We start from the raw sequence: 19,012 nt of genomic DNA on the forward strand, positions 1-19,012 counted from the left end.
CACTAAATTACTTTTCATCTTGTGTGGTTTATTCAATTTATAAACTAAAGGTTTTACGGATGATTAAGTATCTTCTGTTAACTGGGCAGGCTGGCTGTTTCCTGTTTCCAGTCTTTGTGCTAAGCTAAGCTAACCTGGTGCTGTCTTTGCTTCATATTTAATAACACACACAGAGAGTGGTATTAATCTTTTTGGTTAACTCTCAGCAAGAAAACAAATAAGCATATTCCCCAAAATGTCAAACTATCCTTTTAAGATGACTGGATGTATTACTAACTGCGTTGTACTCTACTGCCAATGATATACAAAATGCAACTACAAAACTGGACATTGAGGAAGAGTGTCAGAGGAGTCTTTTCATTATTTTAACAGTTCTTATTCCCTTACCTAATATTTGAACTATTATGTGCGTTTGTTCTGTCAGTCTGACAGATCAGATACATCACACAGATCCAGTATTCAGCTGCTTTTTGGCTCAATTTAAAGAACTGGATGAATCTTCCGCTTCACTGTGAAAAAAACCCCATACAATCTTCCACTAACATCAGCTGCTGCTAAAATCTCAAAGTTATAAAACAGTATTAGGGATTTCATATGGATTAAAAAAAAAACATGCCATAACTGGTGCTGTTGTATTTCTAAGACAAAGACTTTCCACTGCTGCATTTTTGTTGAGTTGAAATTCTTCCTGTGGAAGAGACGCAGACATTGTCCCGTTTTAAAGTGTGTGTGTGTGTGTGTGTGTGTGTGTGTGTGTGTGTGTGTGTGTGTGTGTGTGTGTGTGTGTGTGTGTGTGTGTGTGTGTGTGTGTGTGTGTGTGTGTGTGTGTGTGTGTGTGTGTGTGTGTGTGTGTGTGTGTGTGTGTGTGTGTGTGTGTGTGTGTGTGTGTGTCAAAACCATTCATGTGTCCTCCTGTCATGTCCTTTGATTGCCCCTCAGAATATGATTTTCTTCTTGTATTCAATGTTTGCAAGTACAAATAATGACACCGATTAACATCACTAAGGTACTGTACATGACTCCTAGTGCTTTAATTCATTAAAGCAATTAAATTACTCAAAAACAAATCAACGAGATACTTGCTGCTTTTGAAACTGTTGATTTTAACATTTAATTATTATATAATATTTTTCTGAAACCGTTTACAGCTGTATACATATTTTTCTAGTTACGGTTAAAAATAAAATAAATGTGAAAAATGAACGAGTCGCCTCAATTTCTCCTTATTTCTTATTTCAATAAAATGTTTCAGTGTCTGTCAACAAATATCCCTGTTTGCCCTGCAGAACTCCCATTACATTTCCCAATAAATCTGTATATTAAGCCACTCTTGCGTGCTTCGTGGGGGGCTGACCTTGGTCACACTTTTTCAGCCAAGACTTACTGATCAATTATGGGCTTTCCCAGCCTCCTCGCTGCCTGGCATATGGGCGCTTAAAGGCGCAAGAGTGGAGGAGAAAGAGGGGTATCATTTCATGTGGAGATCAGGGCCTACAGGCAGTGAATGGGTGGATTTAGGGGGGACTGTGAATAAGGGAAGGGGGTCCTCGCTTGTACCAAAAAGAAAAGGATCTCCCACAGATCAGGGAAGAGCCTTTTTGGGAATATTCATGATGAGGATGAGGATGCATCATGAATTCATGTGTGTCTCCCTGACTTGCACGGATCATCTTTTCGGTAAACACTGATGTGTACAGAGCCGGGATGTCTTGCTTTTCGATCCGTGTTTGCAATGTAGTTTGGTGGAAAGTGTTGCCTCTCCACAAAGCAATATGGGTTTTTGTGTACTCTGCTGTATTCCTTTTGTATCGGCAGAGCAACAGATGGAGAGTGGTGGAGAGACATAAAGAAGCTAAAACACACAGCCTTTCTTCCTCACAGCCAGCTACTCGCTCAAAAAGATTTTCTCAAGCTTGCGCTCAGACGTGTGCTATTTCAAACATTTTGGACTTCATCTCCTTTCTCTTTTACCCATACGTTTTTTTGTCTGAGTCGTGTACTTTCAGGATTTGGGCCTATGCACACAGTCTTTGTTTACTGTTTCTTTACTCACAGCAGTCCCCGCAGAGTGATCAGACCTGATTAGAATAAATTGTAACGGCCACTGTTACTTTCTGTGCAGTGAAAGTTTTCATTTCAGGTGCTTTCTTGATGTGTCTGTTAACACACACACACACATGCTTTCTCTTATTGTCACAGTGTCCACAAGCAGACGCCGATCTGCTGCAGCTTCTCTGAAGGTTGTTGGACACTCATAAGGCCACGTCTTGATTTATAGTCAGGACACAAGGCCAACCTGATGCTCACTTACGGTTGGTCTTTTACAGATGACACAAAGGCACCCATGTCTGGTAAAAGGTCTGTGACCCACCAGACGGTCACAAAGCCCTTCTCCTCCCTCCTGTCCCCTTAGCATGGGCTCCTTCCCTCGGCCTTCGTGGCATCCCTGTCCCCCATTCCTTTATCACTCCTTCCAGGCCTGAATGGGCTCTGTGGTTGGTCAATAAATTCAGTGATTCAGGGGGTGGACAGTTGCAGCCGTGTTAACGTTTGTTCACAGGCTTGTCGGAGGGACGGGCCCCGCCCCGCGGCTCTTTGTCTCCCGTGGTCCCTCAACAGGTTAGAAGTCAATGGAGGGCCTTGTGTGGAGGTGGCAGGGGCATGGATGGAGCCGCCTCTCACATGGCGTTCACACAGGGGGAGGACCAGCCCGGATCACTGTGACACTTGTTAGTGTGGGGCCACACAACATTGCTGGGTCGCCTCTCTCTCGCTCTCCCTCGAGGGCCCGTGCAATATTCAGCACTTTAAACAAACTAATGGTCGAGGCTACGGGGGTTGCGTCGGGGTAAGATGATCTGCACTCAGAGGCCTGGAGTGACCACGCTGAAAAGAAGTGCATAAGTGTATCTTACAATCTCAGTTTACAGATCAGACTCACAATAAAATGAGGTCAGGCCTCTATTTGGTCAACAATATGTAGTTTAAATGTATGCTAGGATAGCATTAATGGACTTTTGTGGCCCCTGAAGGTGCTACACTGTTGCTGAGTTAAAGCCGGTTTCTCAGGCTCAGCTGGGCCAAAGCATGGGAACAACCACACTGGGAGAAAAGAGACACAGAGAGCCATAGATGGAGCAACGCACAAACAGAGGAGGGCTTTAGGAGACAGAAAGCAGCGGACAGAAAAAGACGCACAGAGACTGAAGAGGGACTTAGAGCCACGACTGAAGCCTAACTGTCATGAGAAGATGAGAGTTGCCATGGCCACCCAGGAGCCACCCAGCAAGCATGTGAGCAGGGGAGGCTCGGGGGCCAGGGGCCTGGGCCCGGGCTGGTGGATCACATGCACTAACCACGGATTATGTGCATAAGTGATGAGCACTAAGCCGGCAGGTGAAGGAAGGAGGCCCTGGGACAAGGAGCGCGCCATCCCTCAGGACAGCTCCCCCTGTAAAGAGCAGGGACTTTTTCCCAAGTGAGGCTGATCTCCCGTGTGAAGGAGACTCAGCCAGAGGTCCTCGAGTGCTGAAAGGGCATCCCCCAGGCTGCTTTCACAACGTAAGTGGCCAAAACGCTGGTCTTGTGAGTCATCTTGAGTGGCAAGAATGGGCCATCTTCACATTCATAAATCCCAATGCAAACACACTCATGGATATGGACTAAGCTGGGATAAGGATAAGCACCACATGGCAGTGCATCAGCAGGGCTCTTGCTGAAGCTTTTTCACCTCGGCGCTGATATAAAACAACCAATTTTATGATCTTTTTATCCGTTGGAAAGAAAAAGATGCAATGAAAGCACTAGCTGAGTTAACTTTACAGTATGTTTATGAGCAAGAGCCTCATTTTTATAGCCGGGATCAACAGGTTCATAGGTTTTTTTGCTGCAGGGAATCAACGCTCATAATATCCATGGCCTTACAGGAATGTGTTTGAACCTTGATGGCACAAAGAAATCACATTCCCATGGTCTAAAGAGAGAAAATACACAGTTAACCAACCTCCCCCCAACACCTTTTCAAGACGATAGTATCCCTGAACATATTAACATGTAAATACACTTAGATACTTTGACAATGCACTGAAATGCATATAATCTACATGCTAACTAGTCCTTTAAAGACTTTCCACTGCTGAATGTGATTTGGGAACACTTTCATGTCTGGGTTTTAAAAATTAAAGTGTGAGGCCTCTCTTAGAATCTCTCAAAGCGTTTTTCAATTTGATGAGGGATAAGGCGATGACTGGGTTCCCTTTTCAAAGCGGGAGACCCAGAGTTCAATAAGACTTCAGTCTCATTGCCTTTGCCTCCAAGTCGAAGATCTAAATGCTGCTTCTTTTTTTTTTTTTAAAGAAAGAACCCACAACGTTAGGTGACAGATGGCAGGTTGTTATGCTGAAATACCAGTTGCTATGGTGCCCTTTTCCTCCGCAGCTTCTCCTGCCATAGCTAAGCATCCTCTCTGCTGGGGTACTGACTTGGAATAAGCTGACTTGAAACTACCCAGGTTGTTGTTGACAAACATGAGCCTAGATGAGTCTCCTAATCTCCCGCTCCTTTATCCGCTCTTTATTGCCGTATAAACAGGGCTGAATACGCAAAAAAAACTAAACCTCTGTTTTCAGCCTTCTCTTATCTCACGCAGGGTTTAATCTAACGCCCTCTACCCTTTTTACATCTCTGCCTCCGCTAAATTCGACCATATTTTTAATTCAGCATGTCACCATGACAACCGGTTATTTCCCATCCTTGAGCCCCCCCTCCAGATCCTCTTCTCCATTGATACCACTACCTCCCCCTTCCCCTTCTTTTTTTTTGTCCAAATAAAACAAAGCGCAGAGTGAATGCGCTCTGAGGTAGGTAAATGTATTCAGTGACATCAGCCAGGACGAGTCTATTCTGCCGGATTCCTGTACCACTTGTTTCCAGCCTTGTCTGGGGGCCGGACACTCTGTTGGGCCCATTGTCCCACGTGTATTCCACACAGGCCCGCAATTAATGGAGGCCTTGTCTAAGGCTTCTGGAGCAGAAACTGCTGTTGGGGAGGGGGACAAAAGGCAGGCAGAGCCGGGGGCTGGGAGTTGCTATGGGAGGGCCCCCCCATCCCTCTTTAAGGGGGAATTCAAAGGGAGAAGGAGGGTTCGGAGAGCGAGCGGAGCGCTGGATGAGATGTTTAAGTGATCCCCTCTGTCTGTGCCCTCCCCTCCTGGCCCTGAGATGTTTTCATACCAGCAGTTGAAAGAAAAACCTTCACAGAATTTGATGAAGAGGATGGTCATTTCACTGCCCACATGGCAGCGGTGGCCGGGTGAAGGAGAGAGCAGGGGGCCACAGCTTTCAGACCAGGTGAAGATGGAGAGGAGCGTGGCTCTAGTGTAGAGACTCGACTTGCTGCACAGAGGTCCATTGAGTTTTATCACATCTTTTTTGATGTTTTTAAGCAGTAGCTCATTACAGGCCGTGGTATGTTATATCCCAGCTAAGGGACGTTGTTCGCCAGCAAGCAAAGAGAAGTGAGCTAACAGTCATCAAGTATCGCAATATGAAAGTTATAGATGCAATACAATTTAAATCGATTTTTTTACCAGCTGGGACAGTGGCACAGTGGCACAAACTACCACAAAGGCTGCTTTGAATATATCGCCAGGTATTTATCTGTCCGCCTGTGGACAGATGTCACTGTGATAGTGGTATCATGCAAAATACAGTAATGAAACGCAACAGGTGTGTAGTTGAGTAAATGAGGGCCGACATCAAAGATAGGTGTGGTTCGAGCAAGGATGGAGGAAGTAGTTAGGAAGCGGCCACTGAACCCGGCGTTACGCCCCTGGACTGTTTTGGCGTTGCAGCTGGTGTGATCCAATTTCAAAATGGTCTCTAATTATACATCTGTGTGTCTGTGGTACTGAAACTTTACAGGTGTGTGCATGTTAACAATAAAATAGACCCTTCTGGCTCGCTGCCTGTACAAATCGAGGAGGTTGCAATAGAACGTAGCCAACACTATCAAGTAGCATTCACCAAAGTCACACAGTAACAAACTGACTGAGGCAGCAGAAGACCAGCAACTCCTGTGTTCTGCAAAGTAAAATCTCTTGTGTATGTCAAAGTAGTGTGGTGACTTTGAAGAGAGCATATATGACTGCTTCAGATCCCCAGCAGAAAGGGCTGTCTAACAGCGGGTAATGTTCTTTTCTCATTAACCTGTATTACAAGAATAATTATCACATATAATCTGTCAAAATTGTCTCCACTACATGAGTCACATATTTTAACCCAAAGATTTTTTTAGGTATAAAGTTTTCAGAATGGCATGAAAGCAAGTTCTTTCTTTTATATTCAGATGATACTGCACCGTAAGGATATAGAAAACATACAAGGGTTATTAGTTAATGAGTTAAACAAAATAAGGATCTGGCCTTTTTTACACTTAATTAAGTGAGTGTATCTTGTTTTGGATCAGAGTTTAGGCTTTAAGGACTGTGACTTGGACATTAAGATCCAAATCAAAAATAATTTGTATCTTCTGACACTTGTCTCTATTCCAACTTGTGGTTATCAGTCACATGCCGGACCTCGATAGCCTCCCTCCCCTCTCTGGATCCTCCCACTGCAGGGTTCCCACACTGATACAGATCAGGGCTGCGCTATAAACCTCATGTCCACATCACCATCCGCACAATAAAGGGTTGTTTGTGGCTGAACTGAAAACAGGACTGAGGCTGTAATTTATTGTTGCGTGGCCTCTTCTCCAGAAACTCTCATCTGCTGTGAGAAAGAACCTCTGGCTTCGTCAAAGGAGCATCTTGTTAAAACATCCAGTTAGAAGATTAACTTATGTGATCCCAGGAGAACGGTTGGCCACAGACACTACATGTTACCTCCTCTTTTCTTGGGAAACTACAATAAGCTATGGTGTTTTGTGTCTTGTGAGTTTATCCTCAAAACTTCAATAAGAACCTCACACAAAGTACAAGTTCTCATAAGCTGTTAATGGAAATATCTACACCCATATAACTCATTGTTTAACAGGTTAAAACTACCTCCTGCTGCAGGTTTGACTTGATTTAATGTGACTTTATTAAATATCGACTCGGGTCAAGAAGCCAGCGGTGCTTGAAGTTGTTTCGCTCACACAGAGAGGCAGAGGGTGCAGACACTGACCTGGCTTTTAGGGTCATTTCACCTCTGAGGATTTAGGAGCTTTACAGAGAGCGTTTGAAGTCTATCAGGGAGGATAGAGGCATCCGATGATAAATCTGGACCGGACAGAGATGTCTGTCAATAAATATATCATCAGCATGTGTCCCGTTTTTAACACGGCTAATAATTATAGTGCACCGTAAAAAAAAAAGAGCTTCAACACAAAATAAAAAGCTTTAAAATCAGGAAGCAGGAAAATCAAGTACCATAAGCTCTGATATTTATAAAAAATCAGGGACAATAAAACTGCATCCTCTGTTTGTTTTGTAAATATTCCACAATCTTGCAAATGAACAGAAAACAGCTTTGTTTGAAGTTTTTGTTCCAACGAATCCATTGTCCTTAAAAAGGTACCTTTTCCAAATTTTAGTGTTGATGAAAAAACAAATCCTTTCATGTATCAACCATGAGAAGCTTTTATAGAAACATTTTTCAGCCAAAAATGGTTTATCTGTGAAAAACAAAACCTCTACATGAAATGTTAAATGTTATATACATGTTATATGCAAAATATTGGGGTCTTTATAGCATTTGCATAGGATATTGTACACAATCCAATAAAGAGCAGCTCATTAATGTCTGTTTGATAAATCTGCAGGAGACTAAAGTATAAAATCTTTGAAAAAAGTTAAAATAATTATAATGTATGTTTTATATATTACATACACGCACAGGTCTTTAATCTGAGCTCTTTAGATGAACTGTAGATTTGTCTTTGTATCATAAACAATGATGTGCCCTAAATGTTTTACGTGTTGAAAATGTTTTTTATCATACAGTATAACTGATTTAACTGCTTCTATAAAAGACAATTAATTCATTAAAAAAAAAAAAGAAAATACAACTTTATTAGATACTGCAATTAAGGTTCTGATCAAGTACAGGTGCCCTACAGATGTTTGAGATACACACTTCTCATATAAGTTCATTTTATTATTGTCGGTCTTCAGATGGTTTGAAGTTTGTTTCCTGCCTGTGACAGCAGACAGGAGGTCAGAGCGGTGCGAGGACGGATGAGTGTGTCAGAGATTTTCTTCTTCACTGGACATCAAGTCTGGAGTGTGTCAGGGGATGAGGTCTTCACCTCAGAGTCTGAAACACTCAGTGACCCCCGCAAAAGTGTGTGTGTGGGTGTGTGTGTGTGTGTGTGTGTGTGTGTGTGTGTGTGTGTGTGTGTGTGTGTGTGTGTGTGTGTGTGTGTGTGTGTGTGTGTGTGTGTGTGTGTGTGTGTGTGTGTGTGTGTGTGTGTGTGTGTGTGTGTGTGTGTGTGTGTGTGTGTGTGTGTGTGTGTGTGTGTGTGTGTGTGTGTGTGTGTGTGTGAGAGAAAGATATAAAGATCCTGTATAATTGGATACAGAGTGAAGTTATTTCTCTTTCACTTTTAACCTATAAAGGGAAAATGTTAAAAATCAAAATATCCCGTTAAACCACGTTATGTGAATGTTAGTTAACTTTCACATACATCCGTTTTACTTTTTGGACAACCTTATCAGTCCTTTCATCAACTCTCAACAGAGTGAAAGTACCTCTGAACAGCTGTTTACTGAAATGTACAAGTAAAGACACTTCAGGTTTATTTGAATATATGCAAACTGATGACATGAAAATATAAAAATTATGTTTTTGTGAAAAAAAGAAAAAAAAACCTTATTTTATTTATTGTACAGAAACACAATGCCCAAGTATTGTGTTTTTTAGTGTGTTTTTATTTTATATTTCCCTATAAAGTGTTTTTTTTAAAAAGCGCTATATAAATAAAATGCATTATTAAGTAGACTACCAGAAGATTAACCTTTTTTTGTTAATAAGTCAATACAAATGTAATACTAATACAAGATAGGATAGGTAAATATAAACACTGGGCATACATATTCACACAAAGTATAATGCTTTGTTCCTTATAATGTATAACCAAAATACATAAATGCATTTATTCATTCATACTCAATAATGACAAATGTTTTTCAGGGCACAGCAGCCCAAAGTGAAGTCTTAAAGTATCTGAAGGCCAAAGCATTGAATCTGAAATCATTAAAGGAGCAGGAGAAGGAACTTTTTGTATTATAGAAAGCTAAAACCAACAATGCATATTTTTCTGTAAAGTATATTCATTTTGCCAAATGAATGGATTTGGAAACAAGTGTACAAAATAGCACATTTGTTTCAGCTATAAGGCGTTAAATTAAACACTCTTCAATGAAGCAGGTTATCTCATTTGCAGCGGTGGAAAAGTACATTTACTTTTTACTTTACTGCACTTGAGTACAATTGTGAGGTATTTGTACAGCTCTCCATTTTATGCTACTTTATACTTAATATAACTTAACTTTATACTTAAAAAAATAATTCTTCCTCTTCTTCTTCTTCTTCTTCTTCTTCTTCTTCTTCTTCTTCTTACTTAGTTACTTCTTAGTTACTTTCACAGATTAAGATTATTAATACAAAATATTATCAACAAATAACATAGGACATGTAATAGATTAAGCTACATAGCATTCTTTAAGGTAATTAAATGCATTTTAAGCATTTGTATTGTTAATTTTTTTTATGTATAGCAGCTTAATGTGACAGCATTGGGGTCCAAGACAAATTTCCCTCAGAGGATAATAAATCTTATCTTATATTATCTTAAAATTAGCCCCACCTTTACCAGCTCCAAAATTAAAGTTATACATTAAGCTATCAATAATTATTATCTAATTGTATAAGGCTATTCTGCATACTGATTTATTTACTTTTTAGTACATTTTGATGCTGTTACTTCTTGATGCTGTACATTTGAGAGTTAACACCTGACTTTCCGCAGGAGAACCAGTTTCTCTCCCTTAAAACTGTGTAACTCTTCTTTGTAAAACACTCTCTCAGCATCCTGACAGGTATAGCCAATGGGAGCTCCTTTTCGCACGAGCCCGCCGCCTCCCCGGCACCGTGTCCCGCGCGCCCATTGGACGGACTTGATGAAAACCAGGGGAACTCGCACACGAGCCGCTCGCGTGCAGCCTCGAGCTCTATAAATAAACCCAGAGGCGCTGGAAACAGGAGCGGGACTGGGTGTCATGCGTGGCGAGGAGACAGAAGTCACTAGAGGCGTTTGTCTTCAGCTATAAACTGCTCCGTGGTGTGTGCCAGAGGGAAGGCAGCACTCTCTGCACGGGACTGACTTCTTTTTATTTTTTATTGCTGTGCATCATACTCTTATTGGTAAAGCATTTGTTTGGGAAGCTGAAGATGCCAGCCGGTACTTTGGAGAGAACTTCCCCGTCCGCTGTGGCTGCCACTCCGGCAAGCGGGGACTCCACACCCGAGAAACCCCGGAGTCTGACAGAGAACAGAAAGGTATCACAGCTGTTTATTTTGTTTATTTTATTCGCTTGATCGCCGATTTCACTTTAGCAACTGTCATCTGAACTGTTTTGTTTTTCCATTTCAAGTCCTCCAAACCAATCATGGAGAAGCGGAGGCGTGCGCGCATCAACGAGAGTCTGGGCCAGCTGAAGACGCTCATCCTGGACGCGCTCAAGAAAGATGTAAGGAACTGAGCACTTTATTCAACCAACACAGGTGGACGTTAGGAACAGATTCAGCACTAAATCGCTCACTTGTGTCCATTTAGAGCTCCAGACACTCCAAACTGGAGAAGGCGGACATCCTCGAGATGACTGTGAAGCACCTGAGGAACCTGCAGAGACTTCAGATGACCGGTATGTAAACGGCCATTTCTGGTTTGACCGCGTTGATGTGCGCGCAGTAATTCTCGGATGTCTAACTTTAGATGGTAAACATGTTCCCACAAGGTGTCTGGGTTTTATTGCCCACCGACAGCTGTGTGCTTGCCCTTTAAGACGTGATTTCACAAGACCTCAACTGCATGAATAAAGCCTGTTTTGTATTATTTTAATTAGCCAATTAGTCAATTATTTAATGATATTCTTTACATTTTAAAACTCTTAATATTCTGTTTCCTGTATATGTAACTCTATCTATCTATCTATCTATCTATCTATCTATCTATCTATCTATCTATCTATCTATCTATCTATCTATCTATCTATCTATCTATCTACCTCTCCACTATCTCTCTCTCTCACTATCTCTCTCTCTATCTATCTATCTATCTATCTATCTATCTATCTATCTATCTATCTATCTATCTATCTATCTATCTATCTATCTATCTATCTATCTATCTATCTATCTATCTATCTATCTATCTATCTGCAAATCTTTATATTTATATGAATGCATGTATTTGTATTTCCTCCTCAGCTGCTGTGAACACAGACCCGTCCGTCCTCGGTAAATACAGAGCCGGGTTCAGTGAGTGTGTAGGAGAGGTCACCCGTTTCTTGTCCACGAGTGAAGGGGTGAACACAGAGGTGAGGACTCGTCTCCTCAGTCACCTGGCATCCTGCGTGACCCAAATCAACGCCGTGAACTTCTACACACCTCACCCGGGTGCTCTCGGACTCGGACAGACAGGCACACAGATTCCGATTGCTTCCGTTCCACAGATGCCTCGCAAAAGTGGCTCGCCGGCGATGCACGCCTCCCCAGAAGCGTTGAAGATGTACGGTGGCTTCCAGGTTGTGCCAACACCGGATGGACAGTTTGCTTTTCTTGTTCCCAGCGCAGCTCTCATGCCTTTGGGTGCACAAAACAACCATCACATGTCACCCGTTGCACCCCCGGTCACCTCAGACTCTGTGTGGAGGCCGTGGTAGGAAATGTTTTTTTGGGCTAAAGGACTCACACAATAAAACATGTTTTTGTACATTTTGTAAATGCTTTCTGAACCCACTTGAGAGGGATGTTTACACACATGTGTGTTTTTTATATTGACGTTAGGAGATATTCTTGGCCTCGTTTCTTGCTGTGATTTCCTCTGCTTTTGATACGACACATTTGCCTCAGGAGGTCAAGAAAATCCTTGAAAAGCACTGTATTTTTTTGAGAATAATAAAATGTTTCTATGATGTTTACAACACTATTTGCTGCTGTGGCGTCTTTATCATTTCTCCTCCCTCAAAACACTCCCGTCATTTGTGAAAAATGCTGCATAGGTTACACTTCATCTCCGACCTGTGGATCATCTTTTCACTTAACATCACTTGTACAGCAGCCTTTTAAATACAGCCCCTCTCCTCTGTGCCTTCTCCACACCTCATCTCTCCCTCTGCAGTGACAGGGAAACCTGCTTTCTGGCTGGAAGTAAATACCTCTCTAATGAGCTAAGGAACATGAGAGGTCGTGTTGAGCTCGGGAGGCGTGCTGTCAGGGTAGGGCCAGGTCTGTTGACAGATGCAGACTGTCTGCGCTCCTGCCAGATGGGAAATCATGCTGAAATAGATCAGGGCAAGATCGGGAACCTAGAGACAGGGCTAAATGAAGACCAGACTAAATAAAATACTGAAATTACTCAAGGATGTTGATACTTTTTGAAGTGTCTTCCTTTCATTATCTGCCATCACAAGAGTAATGACTGATAATAAAACGACAAAAACATACTGTAAATCTCATGTGATTATATGTGCGTATATGTATGAGTGTGTGTGTGTGCGCAATATCAGCAGCGACCCTGCAGAGTCAGTCCAACCGTTGTCCATTTAGTGGACAGTTGAAGAGCCGACAGTCCCAGCGTGTGTCCTGAGCGTGGTGCTCACGCAGCAGGCCACAAGCAGAGCGTGACCAGAGGTCACAGGTGCCCCTCATTCACACACTGCAAAGACAACGCAGCTCCAACAGCATGCTGCTCTAAATCTGGCAACCCATCAACGGACCTGGCAGCCCATCACCAGAAGACAGGGCCTCCCTTTGACAGCATGGAACGGTGGCACCTCCAGAAGCAAACACACTCACAAACCATGATCATTGGGTTGTTCCTGGTTTAATATTCATGGAATTTAGGTCATAACAGAAATAAGTTAAGCAATACTTTTGTCAAAGAACTGAGAAACAGGTGCACAATATTCTGCATTCATGAGTAAATATTGTTTGTATGTGGCAACTTATTAAGGAGCAAATACTCAAAATGGTTTTAAATTCGGCATTTCTACACAGGAATCCCAGTAAATGTGAATCAAATCATCTCTCGGTCACTCTAAAAGTTGTTAAAACTCCTCACTTTGTGCAAATGATACAGTCAATTAAGTTTACATCTCTGTTTTGGCACAGCTGAGAGAAGACTGGCAGTAAGGAGGACTTAAAGACAAAAATAAGAGCTCCCCCTCCTATCAGAGTATCCTTTGAGAAGACACTGAACACAAAAACAAAGACGGGCCCCTCAGTGGCTCAATGGCTCCTCTCTTTGTGACCCTCTTCATCTTCATAAAGGGCCTTCCCCTTGTTTATCCAGGAAGAGGTTTAATGGCTGGGAGGGGGGGAGAGGACCATGCTGTCACTTTCACCGTGCTGAAGAAGGCTTATTGTTGCCCGCTCCCAAAGGTCCTGGTCTTAAAGGTTCTTTGAGAACTCTTCAGACCAGGCTGTTCAGATAAGGGGAGCAGTAAAGTGCTGACAGTCCTATATCCATATACCTATATTCAGTGAAGAACCTGAAGTGCTTTTGATGGAGGAGCTTCGATGAGGAAATGTGTGCTTCCATCTTTTGTCTAGTTCCTTATCCCCTCTCTCTGCCCCTTACCGAATCGAAACCCCAGTTCGATGCAGTATTTTCCCAACCGTTGTAAAGCAGAGGATAGTAAACATGAAGCAGGGTAGGGTCTGCCCCTTTGCTGGGCTCCATGATTGATGGCCTCCTTTCACAAACAACAGTGACAACAGTGACAGGTTCCCTGCTTGCAGAGACCGTCTCCCCCCTGACACACACCGGAAACTCTTACTGCCTCCGTGGGCGAATTGGCGTAGTATTGTTCTTACAGTTGTTATGGTGCTTGATGGGGGTCGAAGTAGTCTGCGGTGGTTCACATCAAGGCTAATGAATAGATTATGCACTCGATATCAATGGTGAATGAACAATGCTCCTTGTCCCTTCACTCCAATTCATCCCTTTTTGATTTAGCAGGTTGTTTTTGAAAAACTCAACAACATACCGGTGGAAGTGTAGCTTCCGGGGGTGAATTTAGTATCAGCGTGACACGATAACACTGGAAGTGGGAAATTTATCACTTTGCACCCACACAGAGGGATGATGGTGTGACTATTAAAACCAGAGTCTGTCTGGTTCACAAGGCATCGCATCTTCAAAGGAGATGTTTTGAATGTTGGGAGAGGGGGAGCGGGGGTCTTGTTTGTCTTGTTTTTTCTGCCCATGAAGAAAACCATAAAGATGCACGTTCACTGCAGGTGTCCCTTCAGAGCGAGACATCCCATAATACAGATTCTCCACTCACAGCCTTAACTTTTTGGCCTGGCAAACCATGTGAGGCACAAGCCAACCTGACAGAGTTTGGAAGAGGTATAGGGAGACTGAAAGGATAATTCTAGTTCAATATAACTATGTGCGTTGTTCTTCATAATAACATTGACTTAAAGTGAATTGGCCACATCCCTAAAATAACATCTGAGCAGTCAGATTATCAACCACATACAACACATTTGGAAGGGAAAACAAAGGCAAATGCTAAAATGATCGACCAAACTGTGCATTATAAACATTCATTACAGTTTTCAGACTAACTTCCTTCAATTGAAGTTGAGCTGCAGCCAAAACTTAAAATGATATCGAGACCAACAGAGAAGTTAATCTGGTAAAATTTGGCGTGATGAACTGACAACTCCATCAAATCCACCTGGACAATCCAATCCCATGTTTTATTTAATCCAAGAGTGCTTACTGTGATTGGCTGCAAGCAAAACCATGAAAATGGTTTGTTTCTAGATACGGGTACAGAAATAATCAAATGCAGGTATCGTTTGACTGGGAAAGTTTTGATACTGCTTGGTACTGGGTTATTTCAGTGGATACCTTGTGATGAATTTGTTTTGATTCCACTTTCTGATAATAAATACTTTATAGAGTGTAAGTTGTAACTATTGGTTTTATAAATGTGTTGTAAATCACATATAAGTGATTTATAGATCAGAACAAAGCAATCAGCAGATGGCTTTAAGACAACTTTTAGGTTTCCAGATTGGGAAAATGTTTATTCTTCCTCTTCTTGAAATATTTATTTGTCTTTGTCTTCAGCTGGATCTTTAAAACTTCAGGAAGCACTTGGAAAAAAGCTGCAAAGCATGTGGGCCAACATGTATTAACCAGTTTTAATAAACACATACCACAGATTAGGGCTTCGTGCAGCACTGGGGACAATTCCCTCTCAGTTTTGACACTTCAGAAACATGAACGTGAAACCAGGACATGATGAACTTTTAATCTAATTGTACTGTTTCTCAACATGTTGCCTGCATGATGCTGCATTACAAAACCATAATTTGTGACGCTCACTCAAGCAACACTTATGTTATTCCACTGGGAAACAATGGCCTCTTCAGCAATCCCTTCTGCTGCTGGATGTTGAAGTGCGGGAGGTATTTTTTCAATTGTTTTGCAAACTGCTAGCTTTTGCCGAAACTCTTCAAAATACAATGAGGGGCTGCATGAATGCATAATAAGACCTCTCTATCTGGAGGAGCTGGAAACAAAACAAGTATAGACGATATATAAGAGCAGGGTCCACAGGGCCACAGTCCCTGATTCATCCTCTATAATTGTAATGTGATGATAAGGAGCTTATAGCCTGTTGTTATCTTCCAATAGGGACGGTCAAGACAAAAGCCAGTGTACCAGTATGCTAAAAGATTACCATTCTGGTGACATCTCTGCGTCCACTTAACACCCACATCATGTCAGCTGTTCTTAATATGGTCAGCAACACCAATTTAGCCTCCACCCAGGGGTTTTGGGTGCACTCAGGAGTAAATATTGACCCTTGTTTGTAAGCAAGCCTCACATTATGAGTGTGCAAAATGGCCCATTTGTGTCCTTGAGATGTTTAGGTCATAGTGTCATGGAGGATGTGTATCACCGTCTCATAGGCTGAGAGAGAGGATCTAATAGACACCTTGCCTCATAATAGCAACGACCAATGGTTATTATTTCACGACTGACTGAGCTCATTTAAGTGAAACTGAAAAAAAACAAAAAAAACCATGAGAATGATAATCAAAAATGTCCCTTTATTTTATATGATTCTTGCCCTCTAGAAATAACCCCTGTGTTGTTCATACAGTATGATATTATTCATGATAAAGTTGATGATACACACATAAACAGCAACCTCATTTGAAGTGAGTTTACATTTTCTAATCAAAAACTCTTGAATTCTTGCCCCAGGCACTGAGCTTGAGATGACCTCTACTCTTTGTCACGAGGACTCGGCCGTGCCCTCGCAACCTCCCTCCTCCCAGGCCGGTCTAAACTCTGTGGGAAACCCACCCCCCCAAGTTCTTTGTGTTGTTTTGGACATTGTTTGTCTCACCAGATAATGTCTCCACCCCTCTGATTCTTTCCTCCTCCATCTGAAGAGCTGCTGTGCGGAGCGTGGTGTCCGCTGGCTAACTGCCCACTAAGCAGGACAGAGAGATGGGATGTGACCGTGGGGGTTCAGAGCTGCTTTGTCATCGTGCCTCTGACCCTGCTGCTGTAAGTTTGCCAGGCAATAAGAGTAATTGGCCGTAATGGATGCTGACAGCTGTTTTGGTGTTGAAGATAACTTTATTAACCTCTGAAACTACCACTGCTGTGCTGAACAGTGGTTTCATCTTTACAGAACCTTAAATCCACTTGCGACGCCAAATTTTACCAAATATATCTCCCCCAGTTTTGGCTAAATGATTATAATTGTCTGAACTATGTTACTGAACTTCAGATAGGGAATATCCCGAATGCAATATTATCATAAATTCCAGAAAAGTGTTTTAAAAAGCTTACACTGTCATTAGTTGATCTCTGTAGCCGCTCAATGCTCCACTGTTGCTTCATTTCCACTGCATGGTTTGGTTTGACTCGACTCAACTCACATTTGGTCCCAGTACTTTTTCTTTTTACATTTTTTGTCTTTTTGCTGGAGTAAGGTCTGGCTTCATGAGTTAATATTGTGGCATGGGGAATAAAACACTCACAAACCGATCACAATAAGGTCTGGATACAGTGACCTTGCACAATACATAGCAGAAGGGGAGGAGAATGCCTGATCCGCAACATCCGGAAAACCAGACTAACTGTGGGTCGTACCCCTTCAGCATGGGCGAGATTTTCAGCTGATCGCTACTTGAAACTTCCGTGACAGCGTCCTCAGTGCGATATCTGCATTCGTCAATCTGAGGCAATGAATAAAACAATTTTGGGTGCTATTGACAGTAGCTTAAAAATCGTGGGTTTGTGCAGGGTGTCCCATGTCGCTCTAGTGACGAAGCTCTCTGACCAATCAGCGGTCTGCGGTGTTTTAAGTATCAGCTCAGCTCTCTTGGAACCAAGACTGGTACCAGAACAAGTACAAGCTGCTATCCCCAACGTTGGCCAAGGGAAAACAAAAAAAGAGCGAGTTAAGTTGAGCTGTACCTTGCAGTGAAAAAAACGACATTTGTTCACTACGTAGCTAGTTGCAAACTTTGGTGCTGGGCAGATGGTACAGTGGGTTTTTTCAGACATTTTAGATATCGTTTTTTAAATATATATTTATTTTTTTTTACTGAAAACAGCTGCCTGCGCTGGCTGGTAACAAAATTGATAAGAGCAATAAAAGTGAAGCATGTCAGTAAAGTTGTGGGCCGTAAAAATCAATCAAGGACTGAGGTGATAATTCTTTGTGGTTATGAGCGACTCCTTTCACTTCATATTTATTTCATTAACTCATAAAATAAGTCATCATGAAGTATCTGAAGTGGTTAACCCTGAAGTCAGAGGCTGAACTACAAACTTACATTCCACAGGTGTAATTCTGCAGTATGATTAAGAGAGGGATCGATTACACTGCAAGAAAACAGTTCACGTCTTAATATGACTGATTTTCTCTGCTTCAAAAGCGACAGTAGAGCTACAATTCAAAAATCACATCACAATATAATAACGCATAGGTTGAAAATGATTTAAAATCTGTATTATACAGAAACAGAAGACCTCACAAATGTTCCTCATTAATTTCACCATTATTTTGTGTTCACGTGTCTTGTTGCTCATTATACCTAACAACCCTGTACTTTAAGGTTTAAATGTCCTGTTTTCACCGTAGTTTTGCTCAAGTGAGGATTACCTCCAACACATTGCCATCCCTCCAAACTTTTGGAAGTGAGACAGCCACCACTTTTTGTCATGTGAATTGTGATGTCATTCAACTCGGACCGAGGACCCAATCGACCCCCTGGCCTTTGACCCTTATTAACCCTGGGTTAGAGTGCCGTATTCAAGGTTTAGCCATCTGTGTGCCTTGTTGTGTCCAGGCTGCCCTCCTCCCTCGCTCTTTATCATCCCTCCCAGTGTTCAGGAGCAGTGGAGTGATCAGAGGGTCTCGATCAACTTTTGTATCCCCGGGATGACAGAACGGTTCACTACTACGATCCTGTCTAAAATAAAATGTATACAAACGAATACAAGCGAAAAATAAATATATATAAAAAATACTTCAATTTTAAGATACTTTTGCTACAATTGAGTATTTTGATTACTTCAGAGGGAGATATTGTACATTTTACCGCACTGCACGTATATGAAAACATTTTACCTAATAGCTCATGATTTTACATACAAAAGCAATGTTGAGCTCATTGCTATAGATTATTCTTCCCAACAATCCAATTCAATTCAGTTCAATCCAATTCAGTTCAATCCAATTCAGTTCAATCCAATTCA

At 42.0% G+C, this 19,012-nt stretch overlaps 1 protein-coding gene across 1 annotated transcript; it reads left to right on the top strand.

Annotated features, from left to right (window-relative positions):
* Window positions 1–10,261: 10,261 nt before the first annotated feature.
* On the top strand, window positions 10,262–12,190 carry LOC310957322 (transcription factor HES-1-B-like). The gene is made up of 4 exons (XM_083927826.1): window positions 10,262–10,542; window positions 10,638–10,733; window positions 10,820–10,907; window positions 11,473–12,190. Exons 1-4 carry the CDS (start codon window positions 10,435–10,437, stop codon window positions 11,925–11,927), a joined length of 747 nt encoding a protein of 248 aa, XP_083783952.1. The 5' UTR covers window positions 10,262–10,434; the 3' UTR covers window positions 11,928–12,190.
* Window positions 12,191–19,012: the final 6,822 nt, after the last annotated feature.

The sequence above is a fragment of the Echiichthys vipera genome, assembly GCF_963691815.1.
Source record: "Echiichthys vipera genome assembly, chromosome: 15".
NCBI classification, from domain to species: Eukaryota; Metazoa; Chordata; class Actinopteri; order Perciformes; family Trachinidae; genus Echiichthys; species Echiichthys vipera.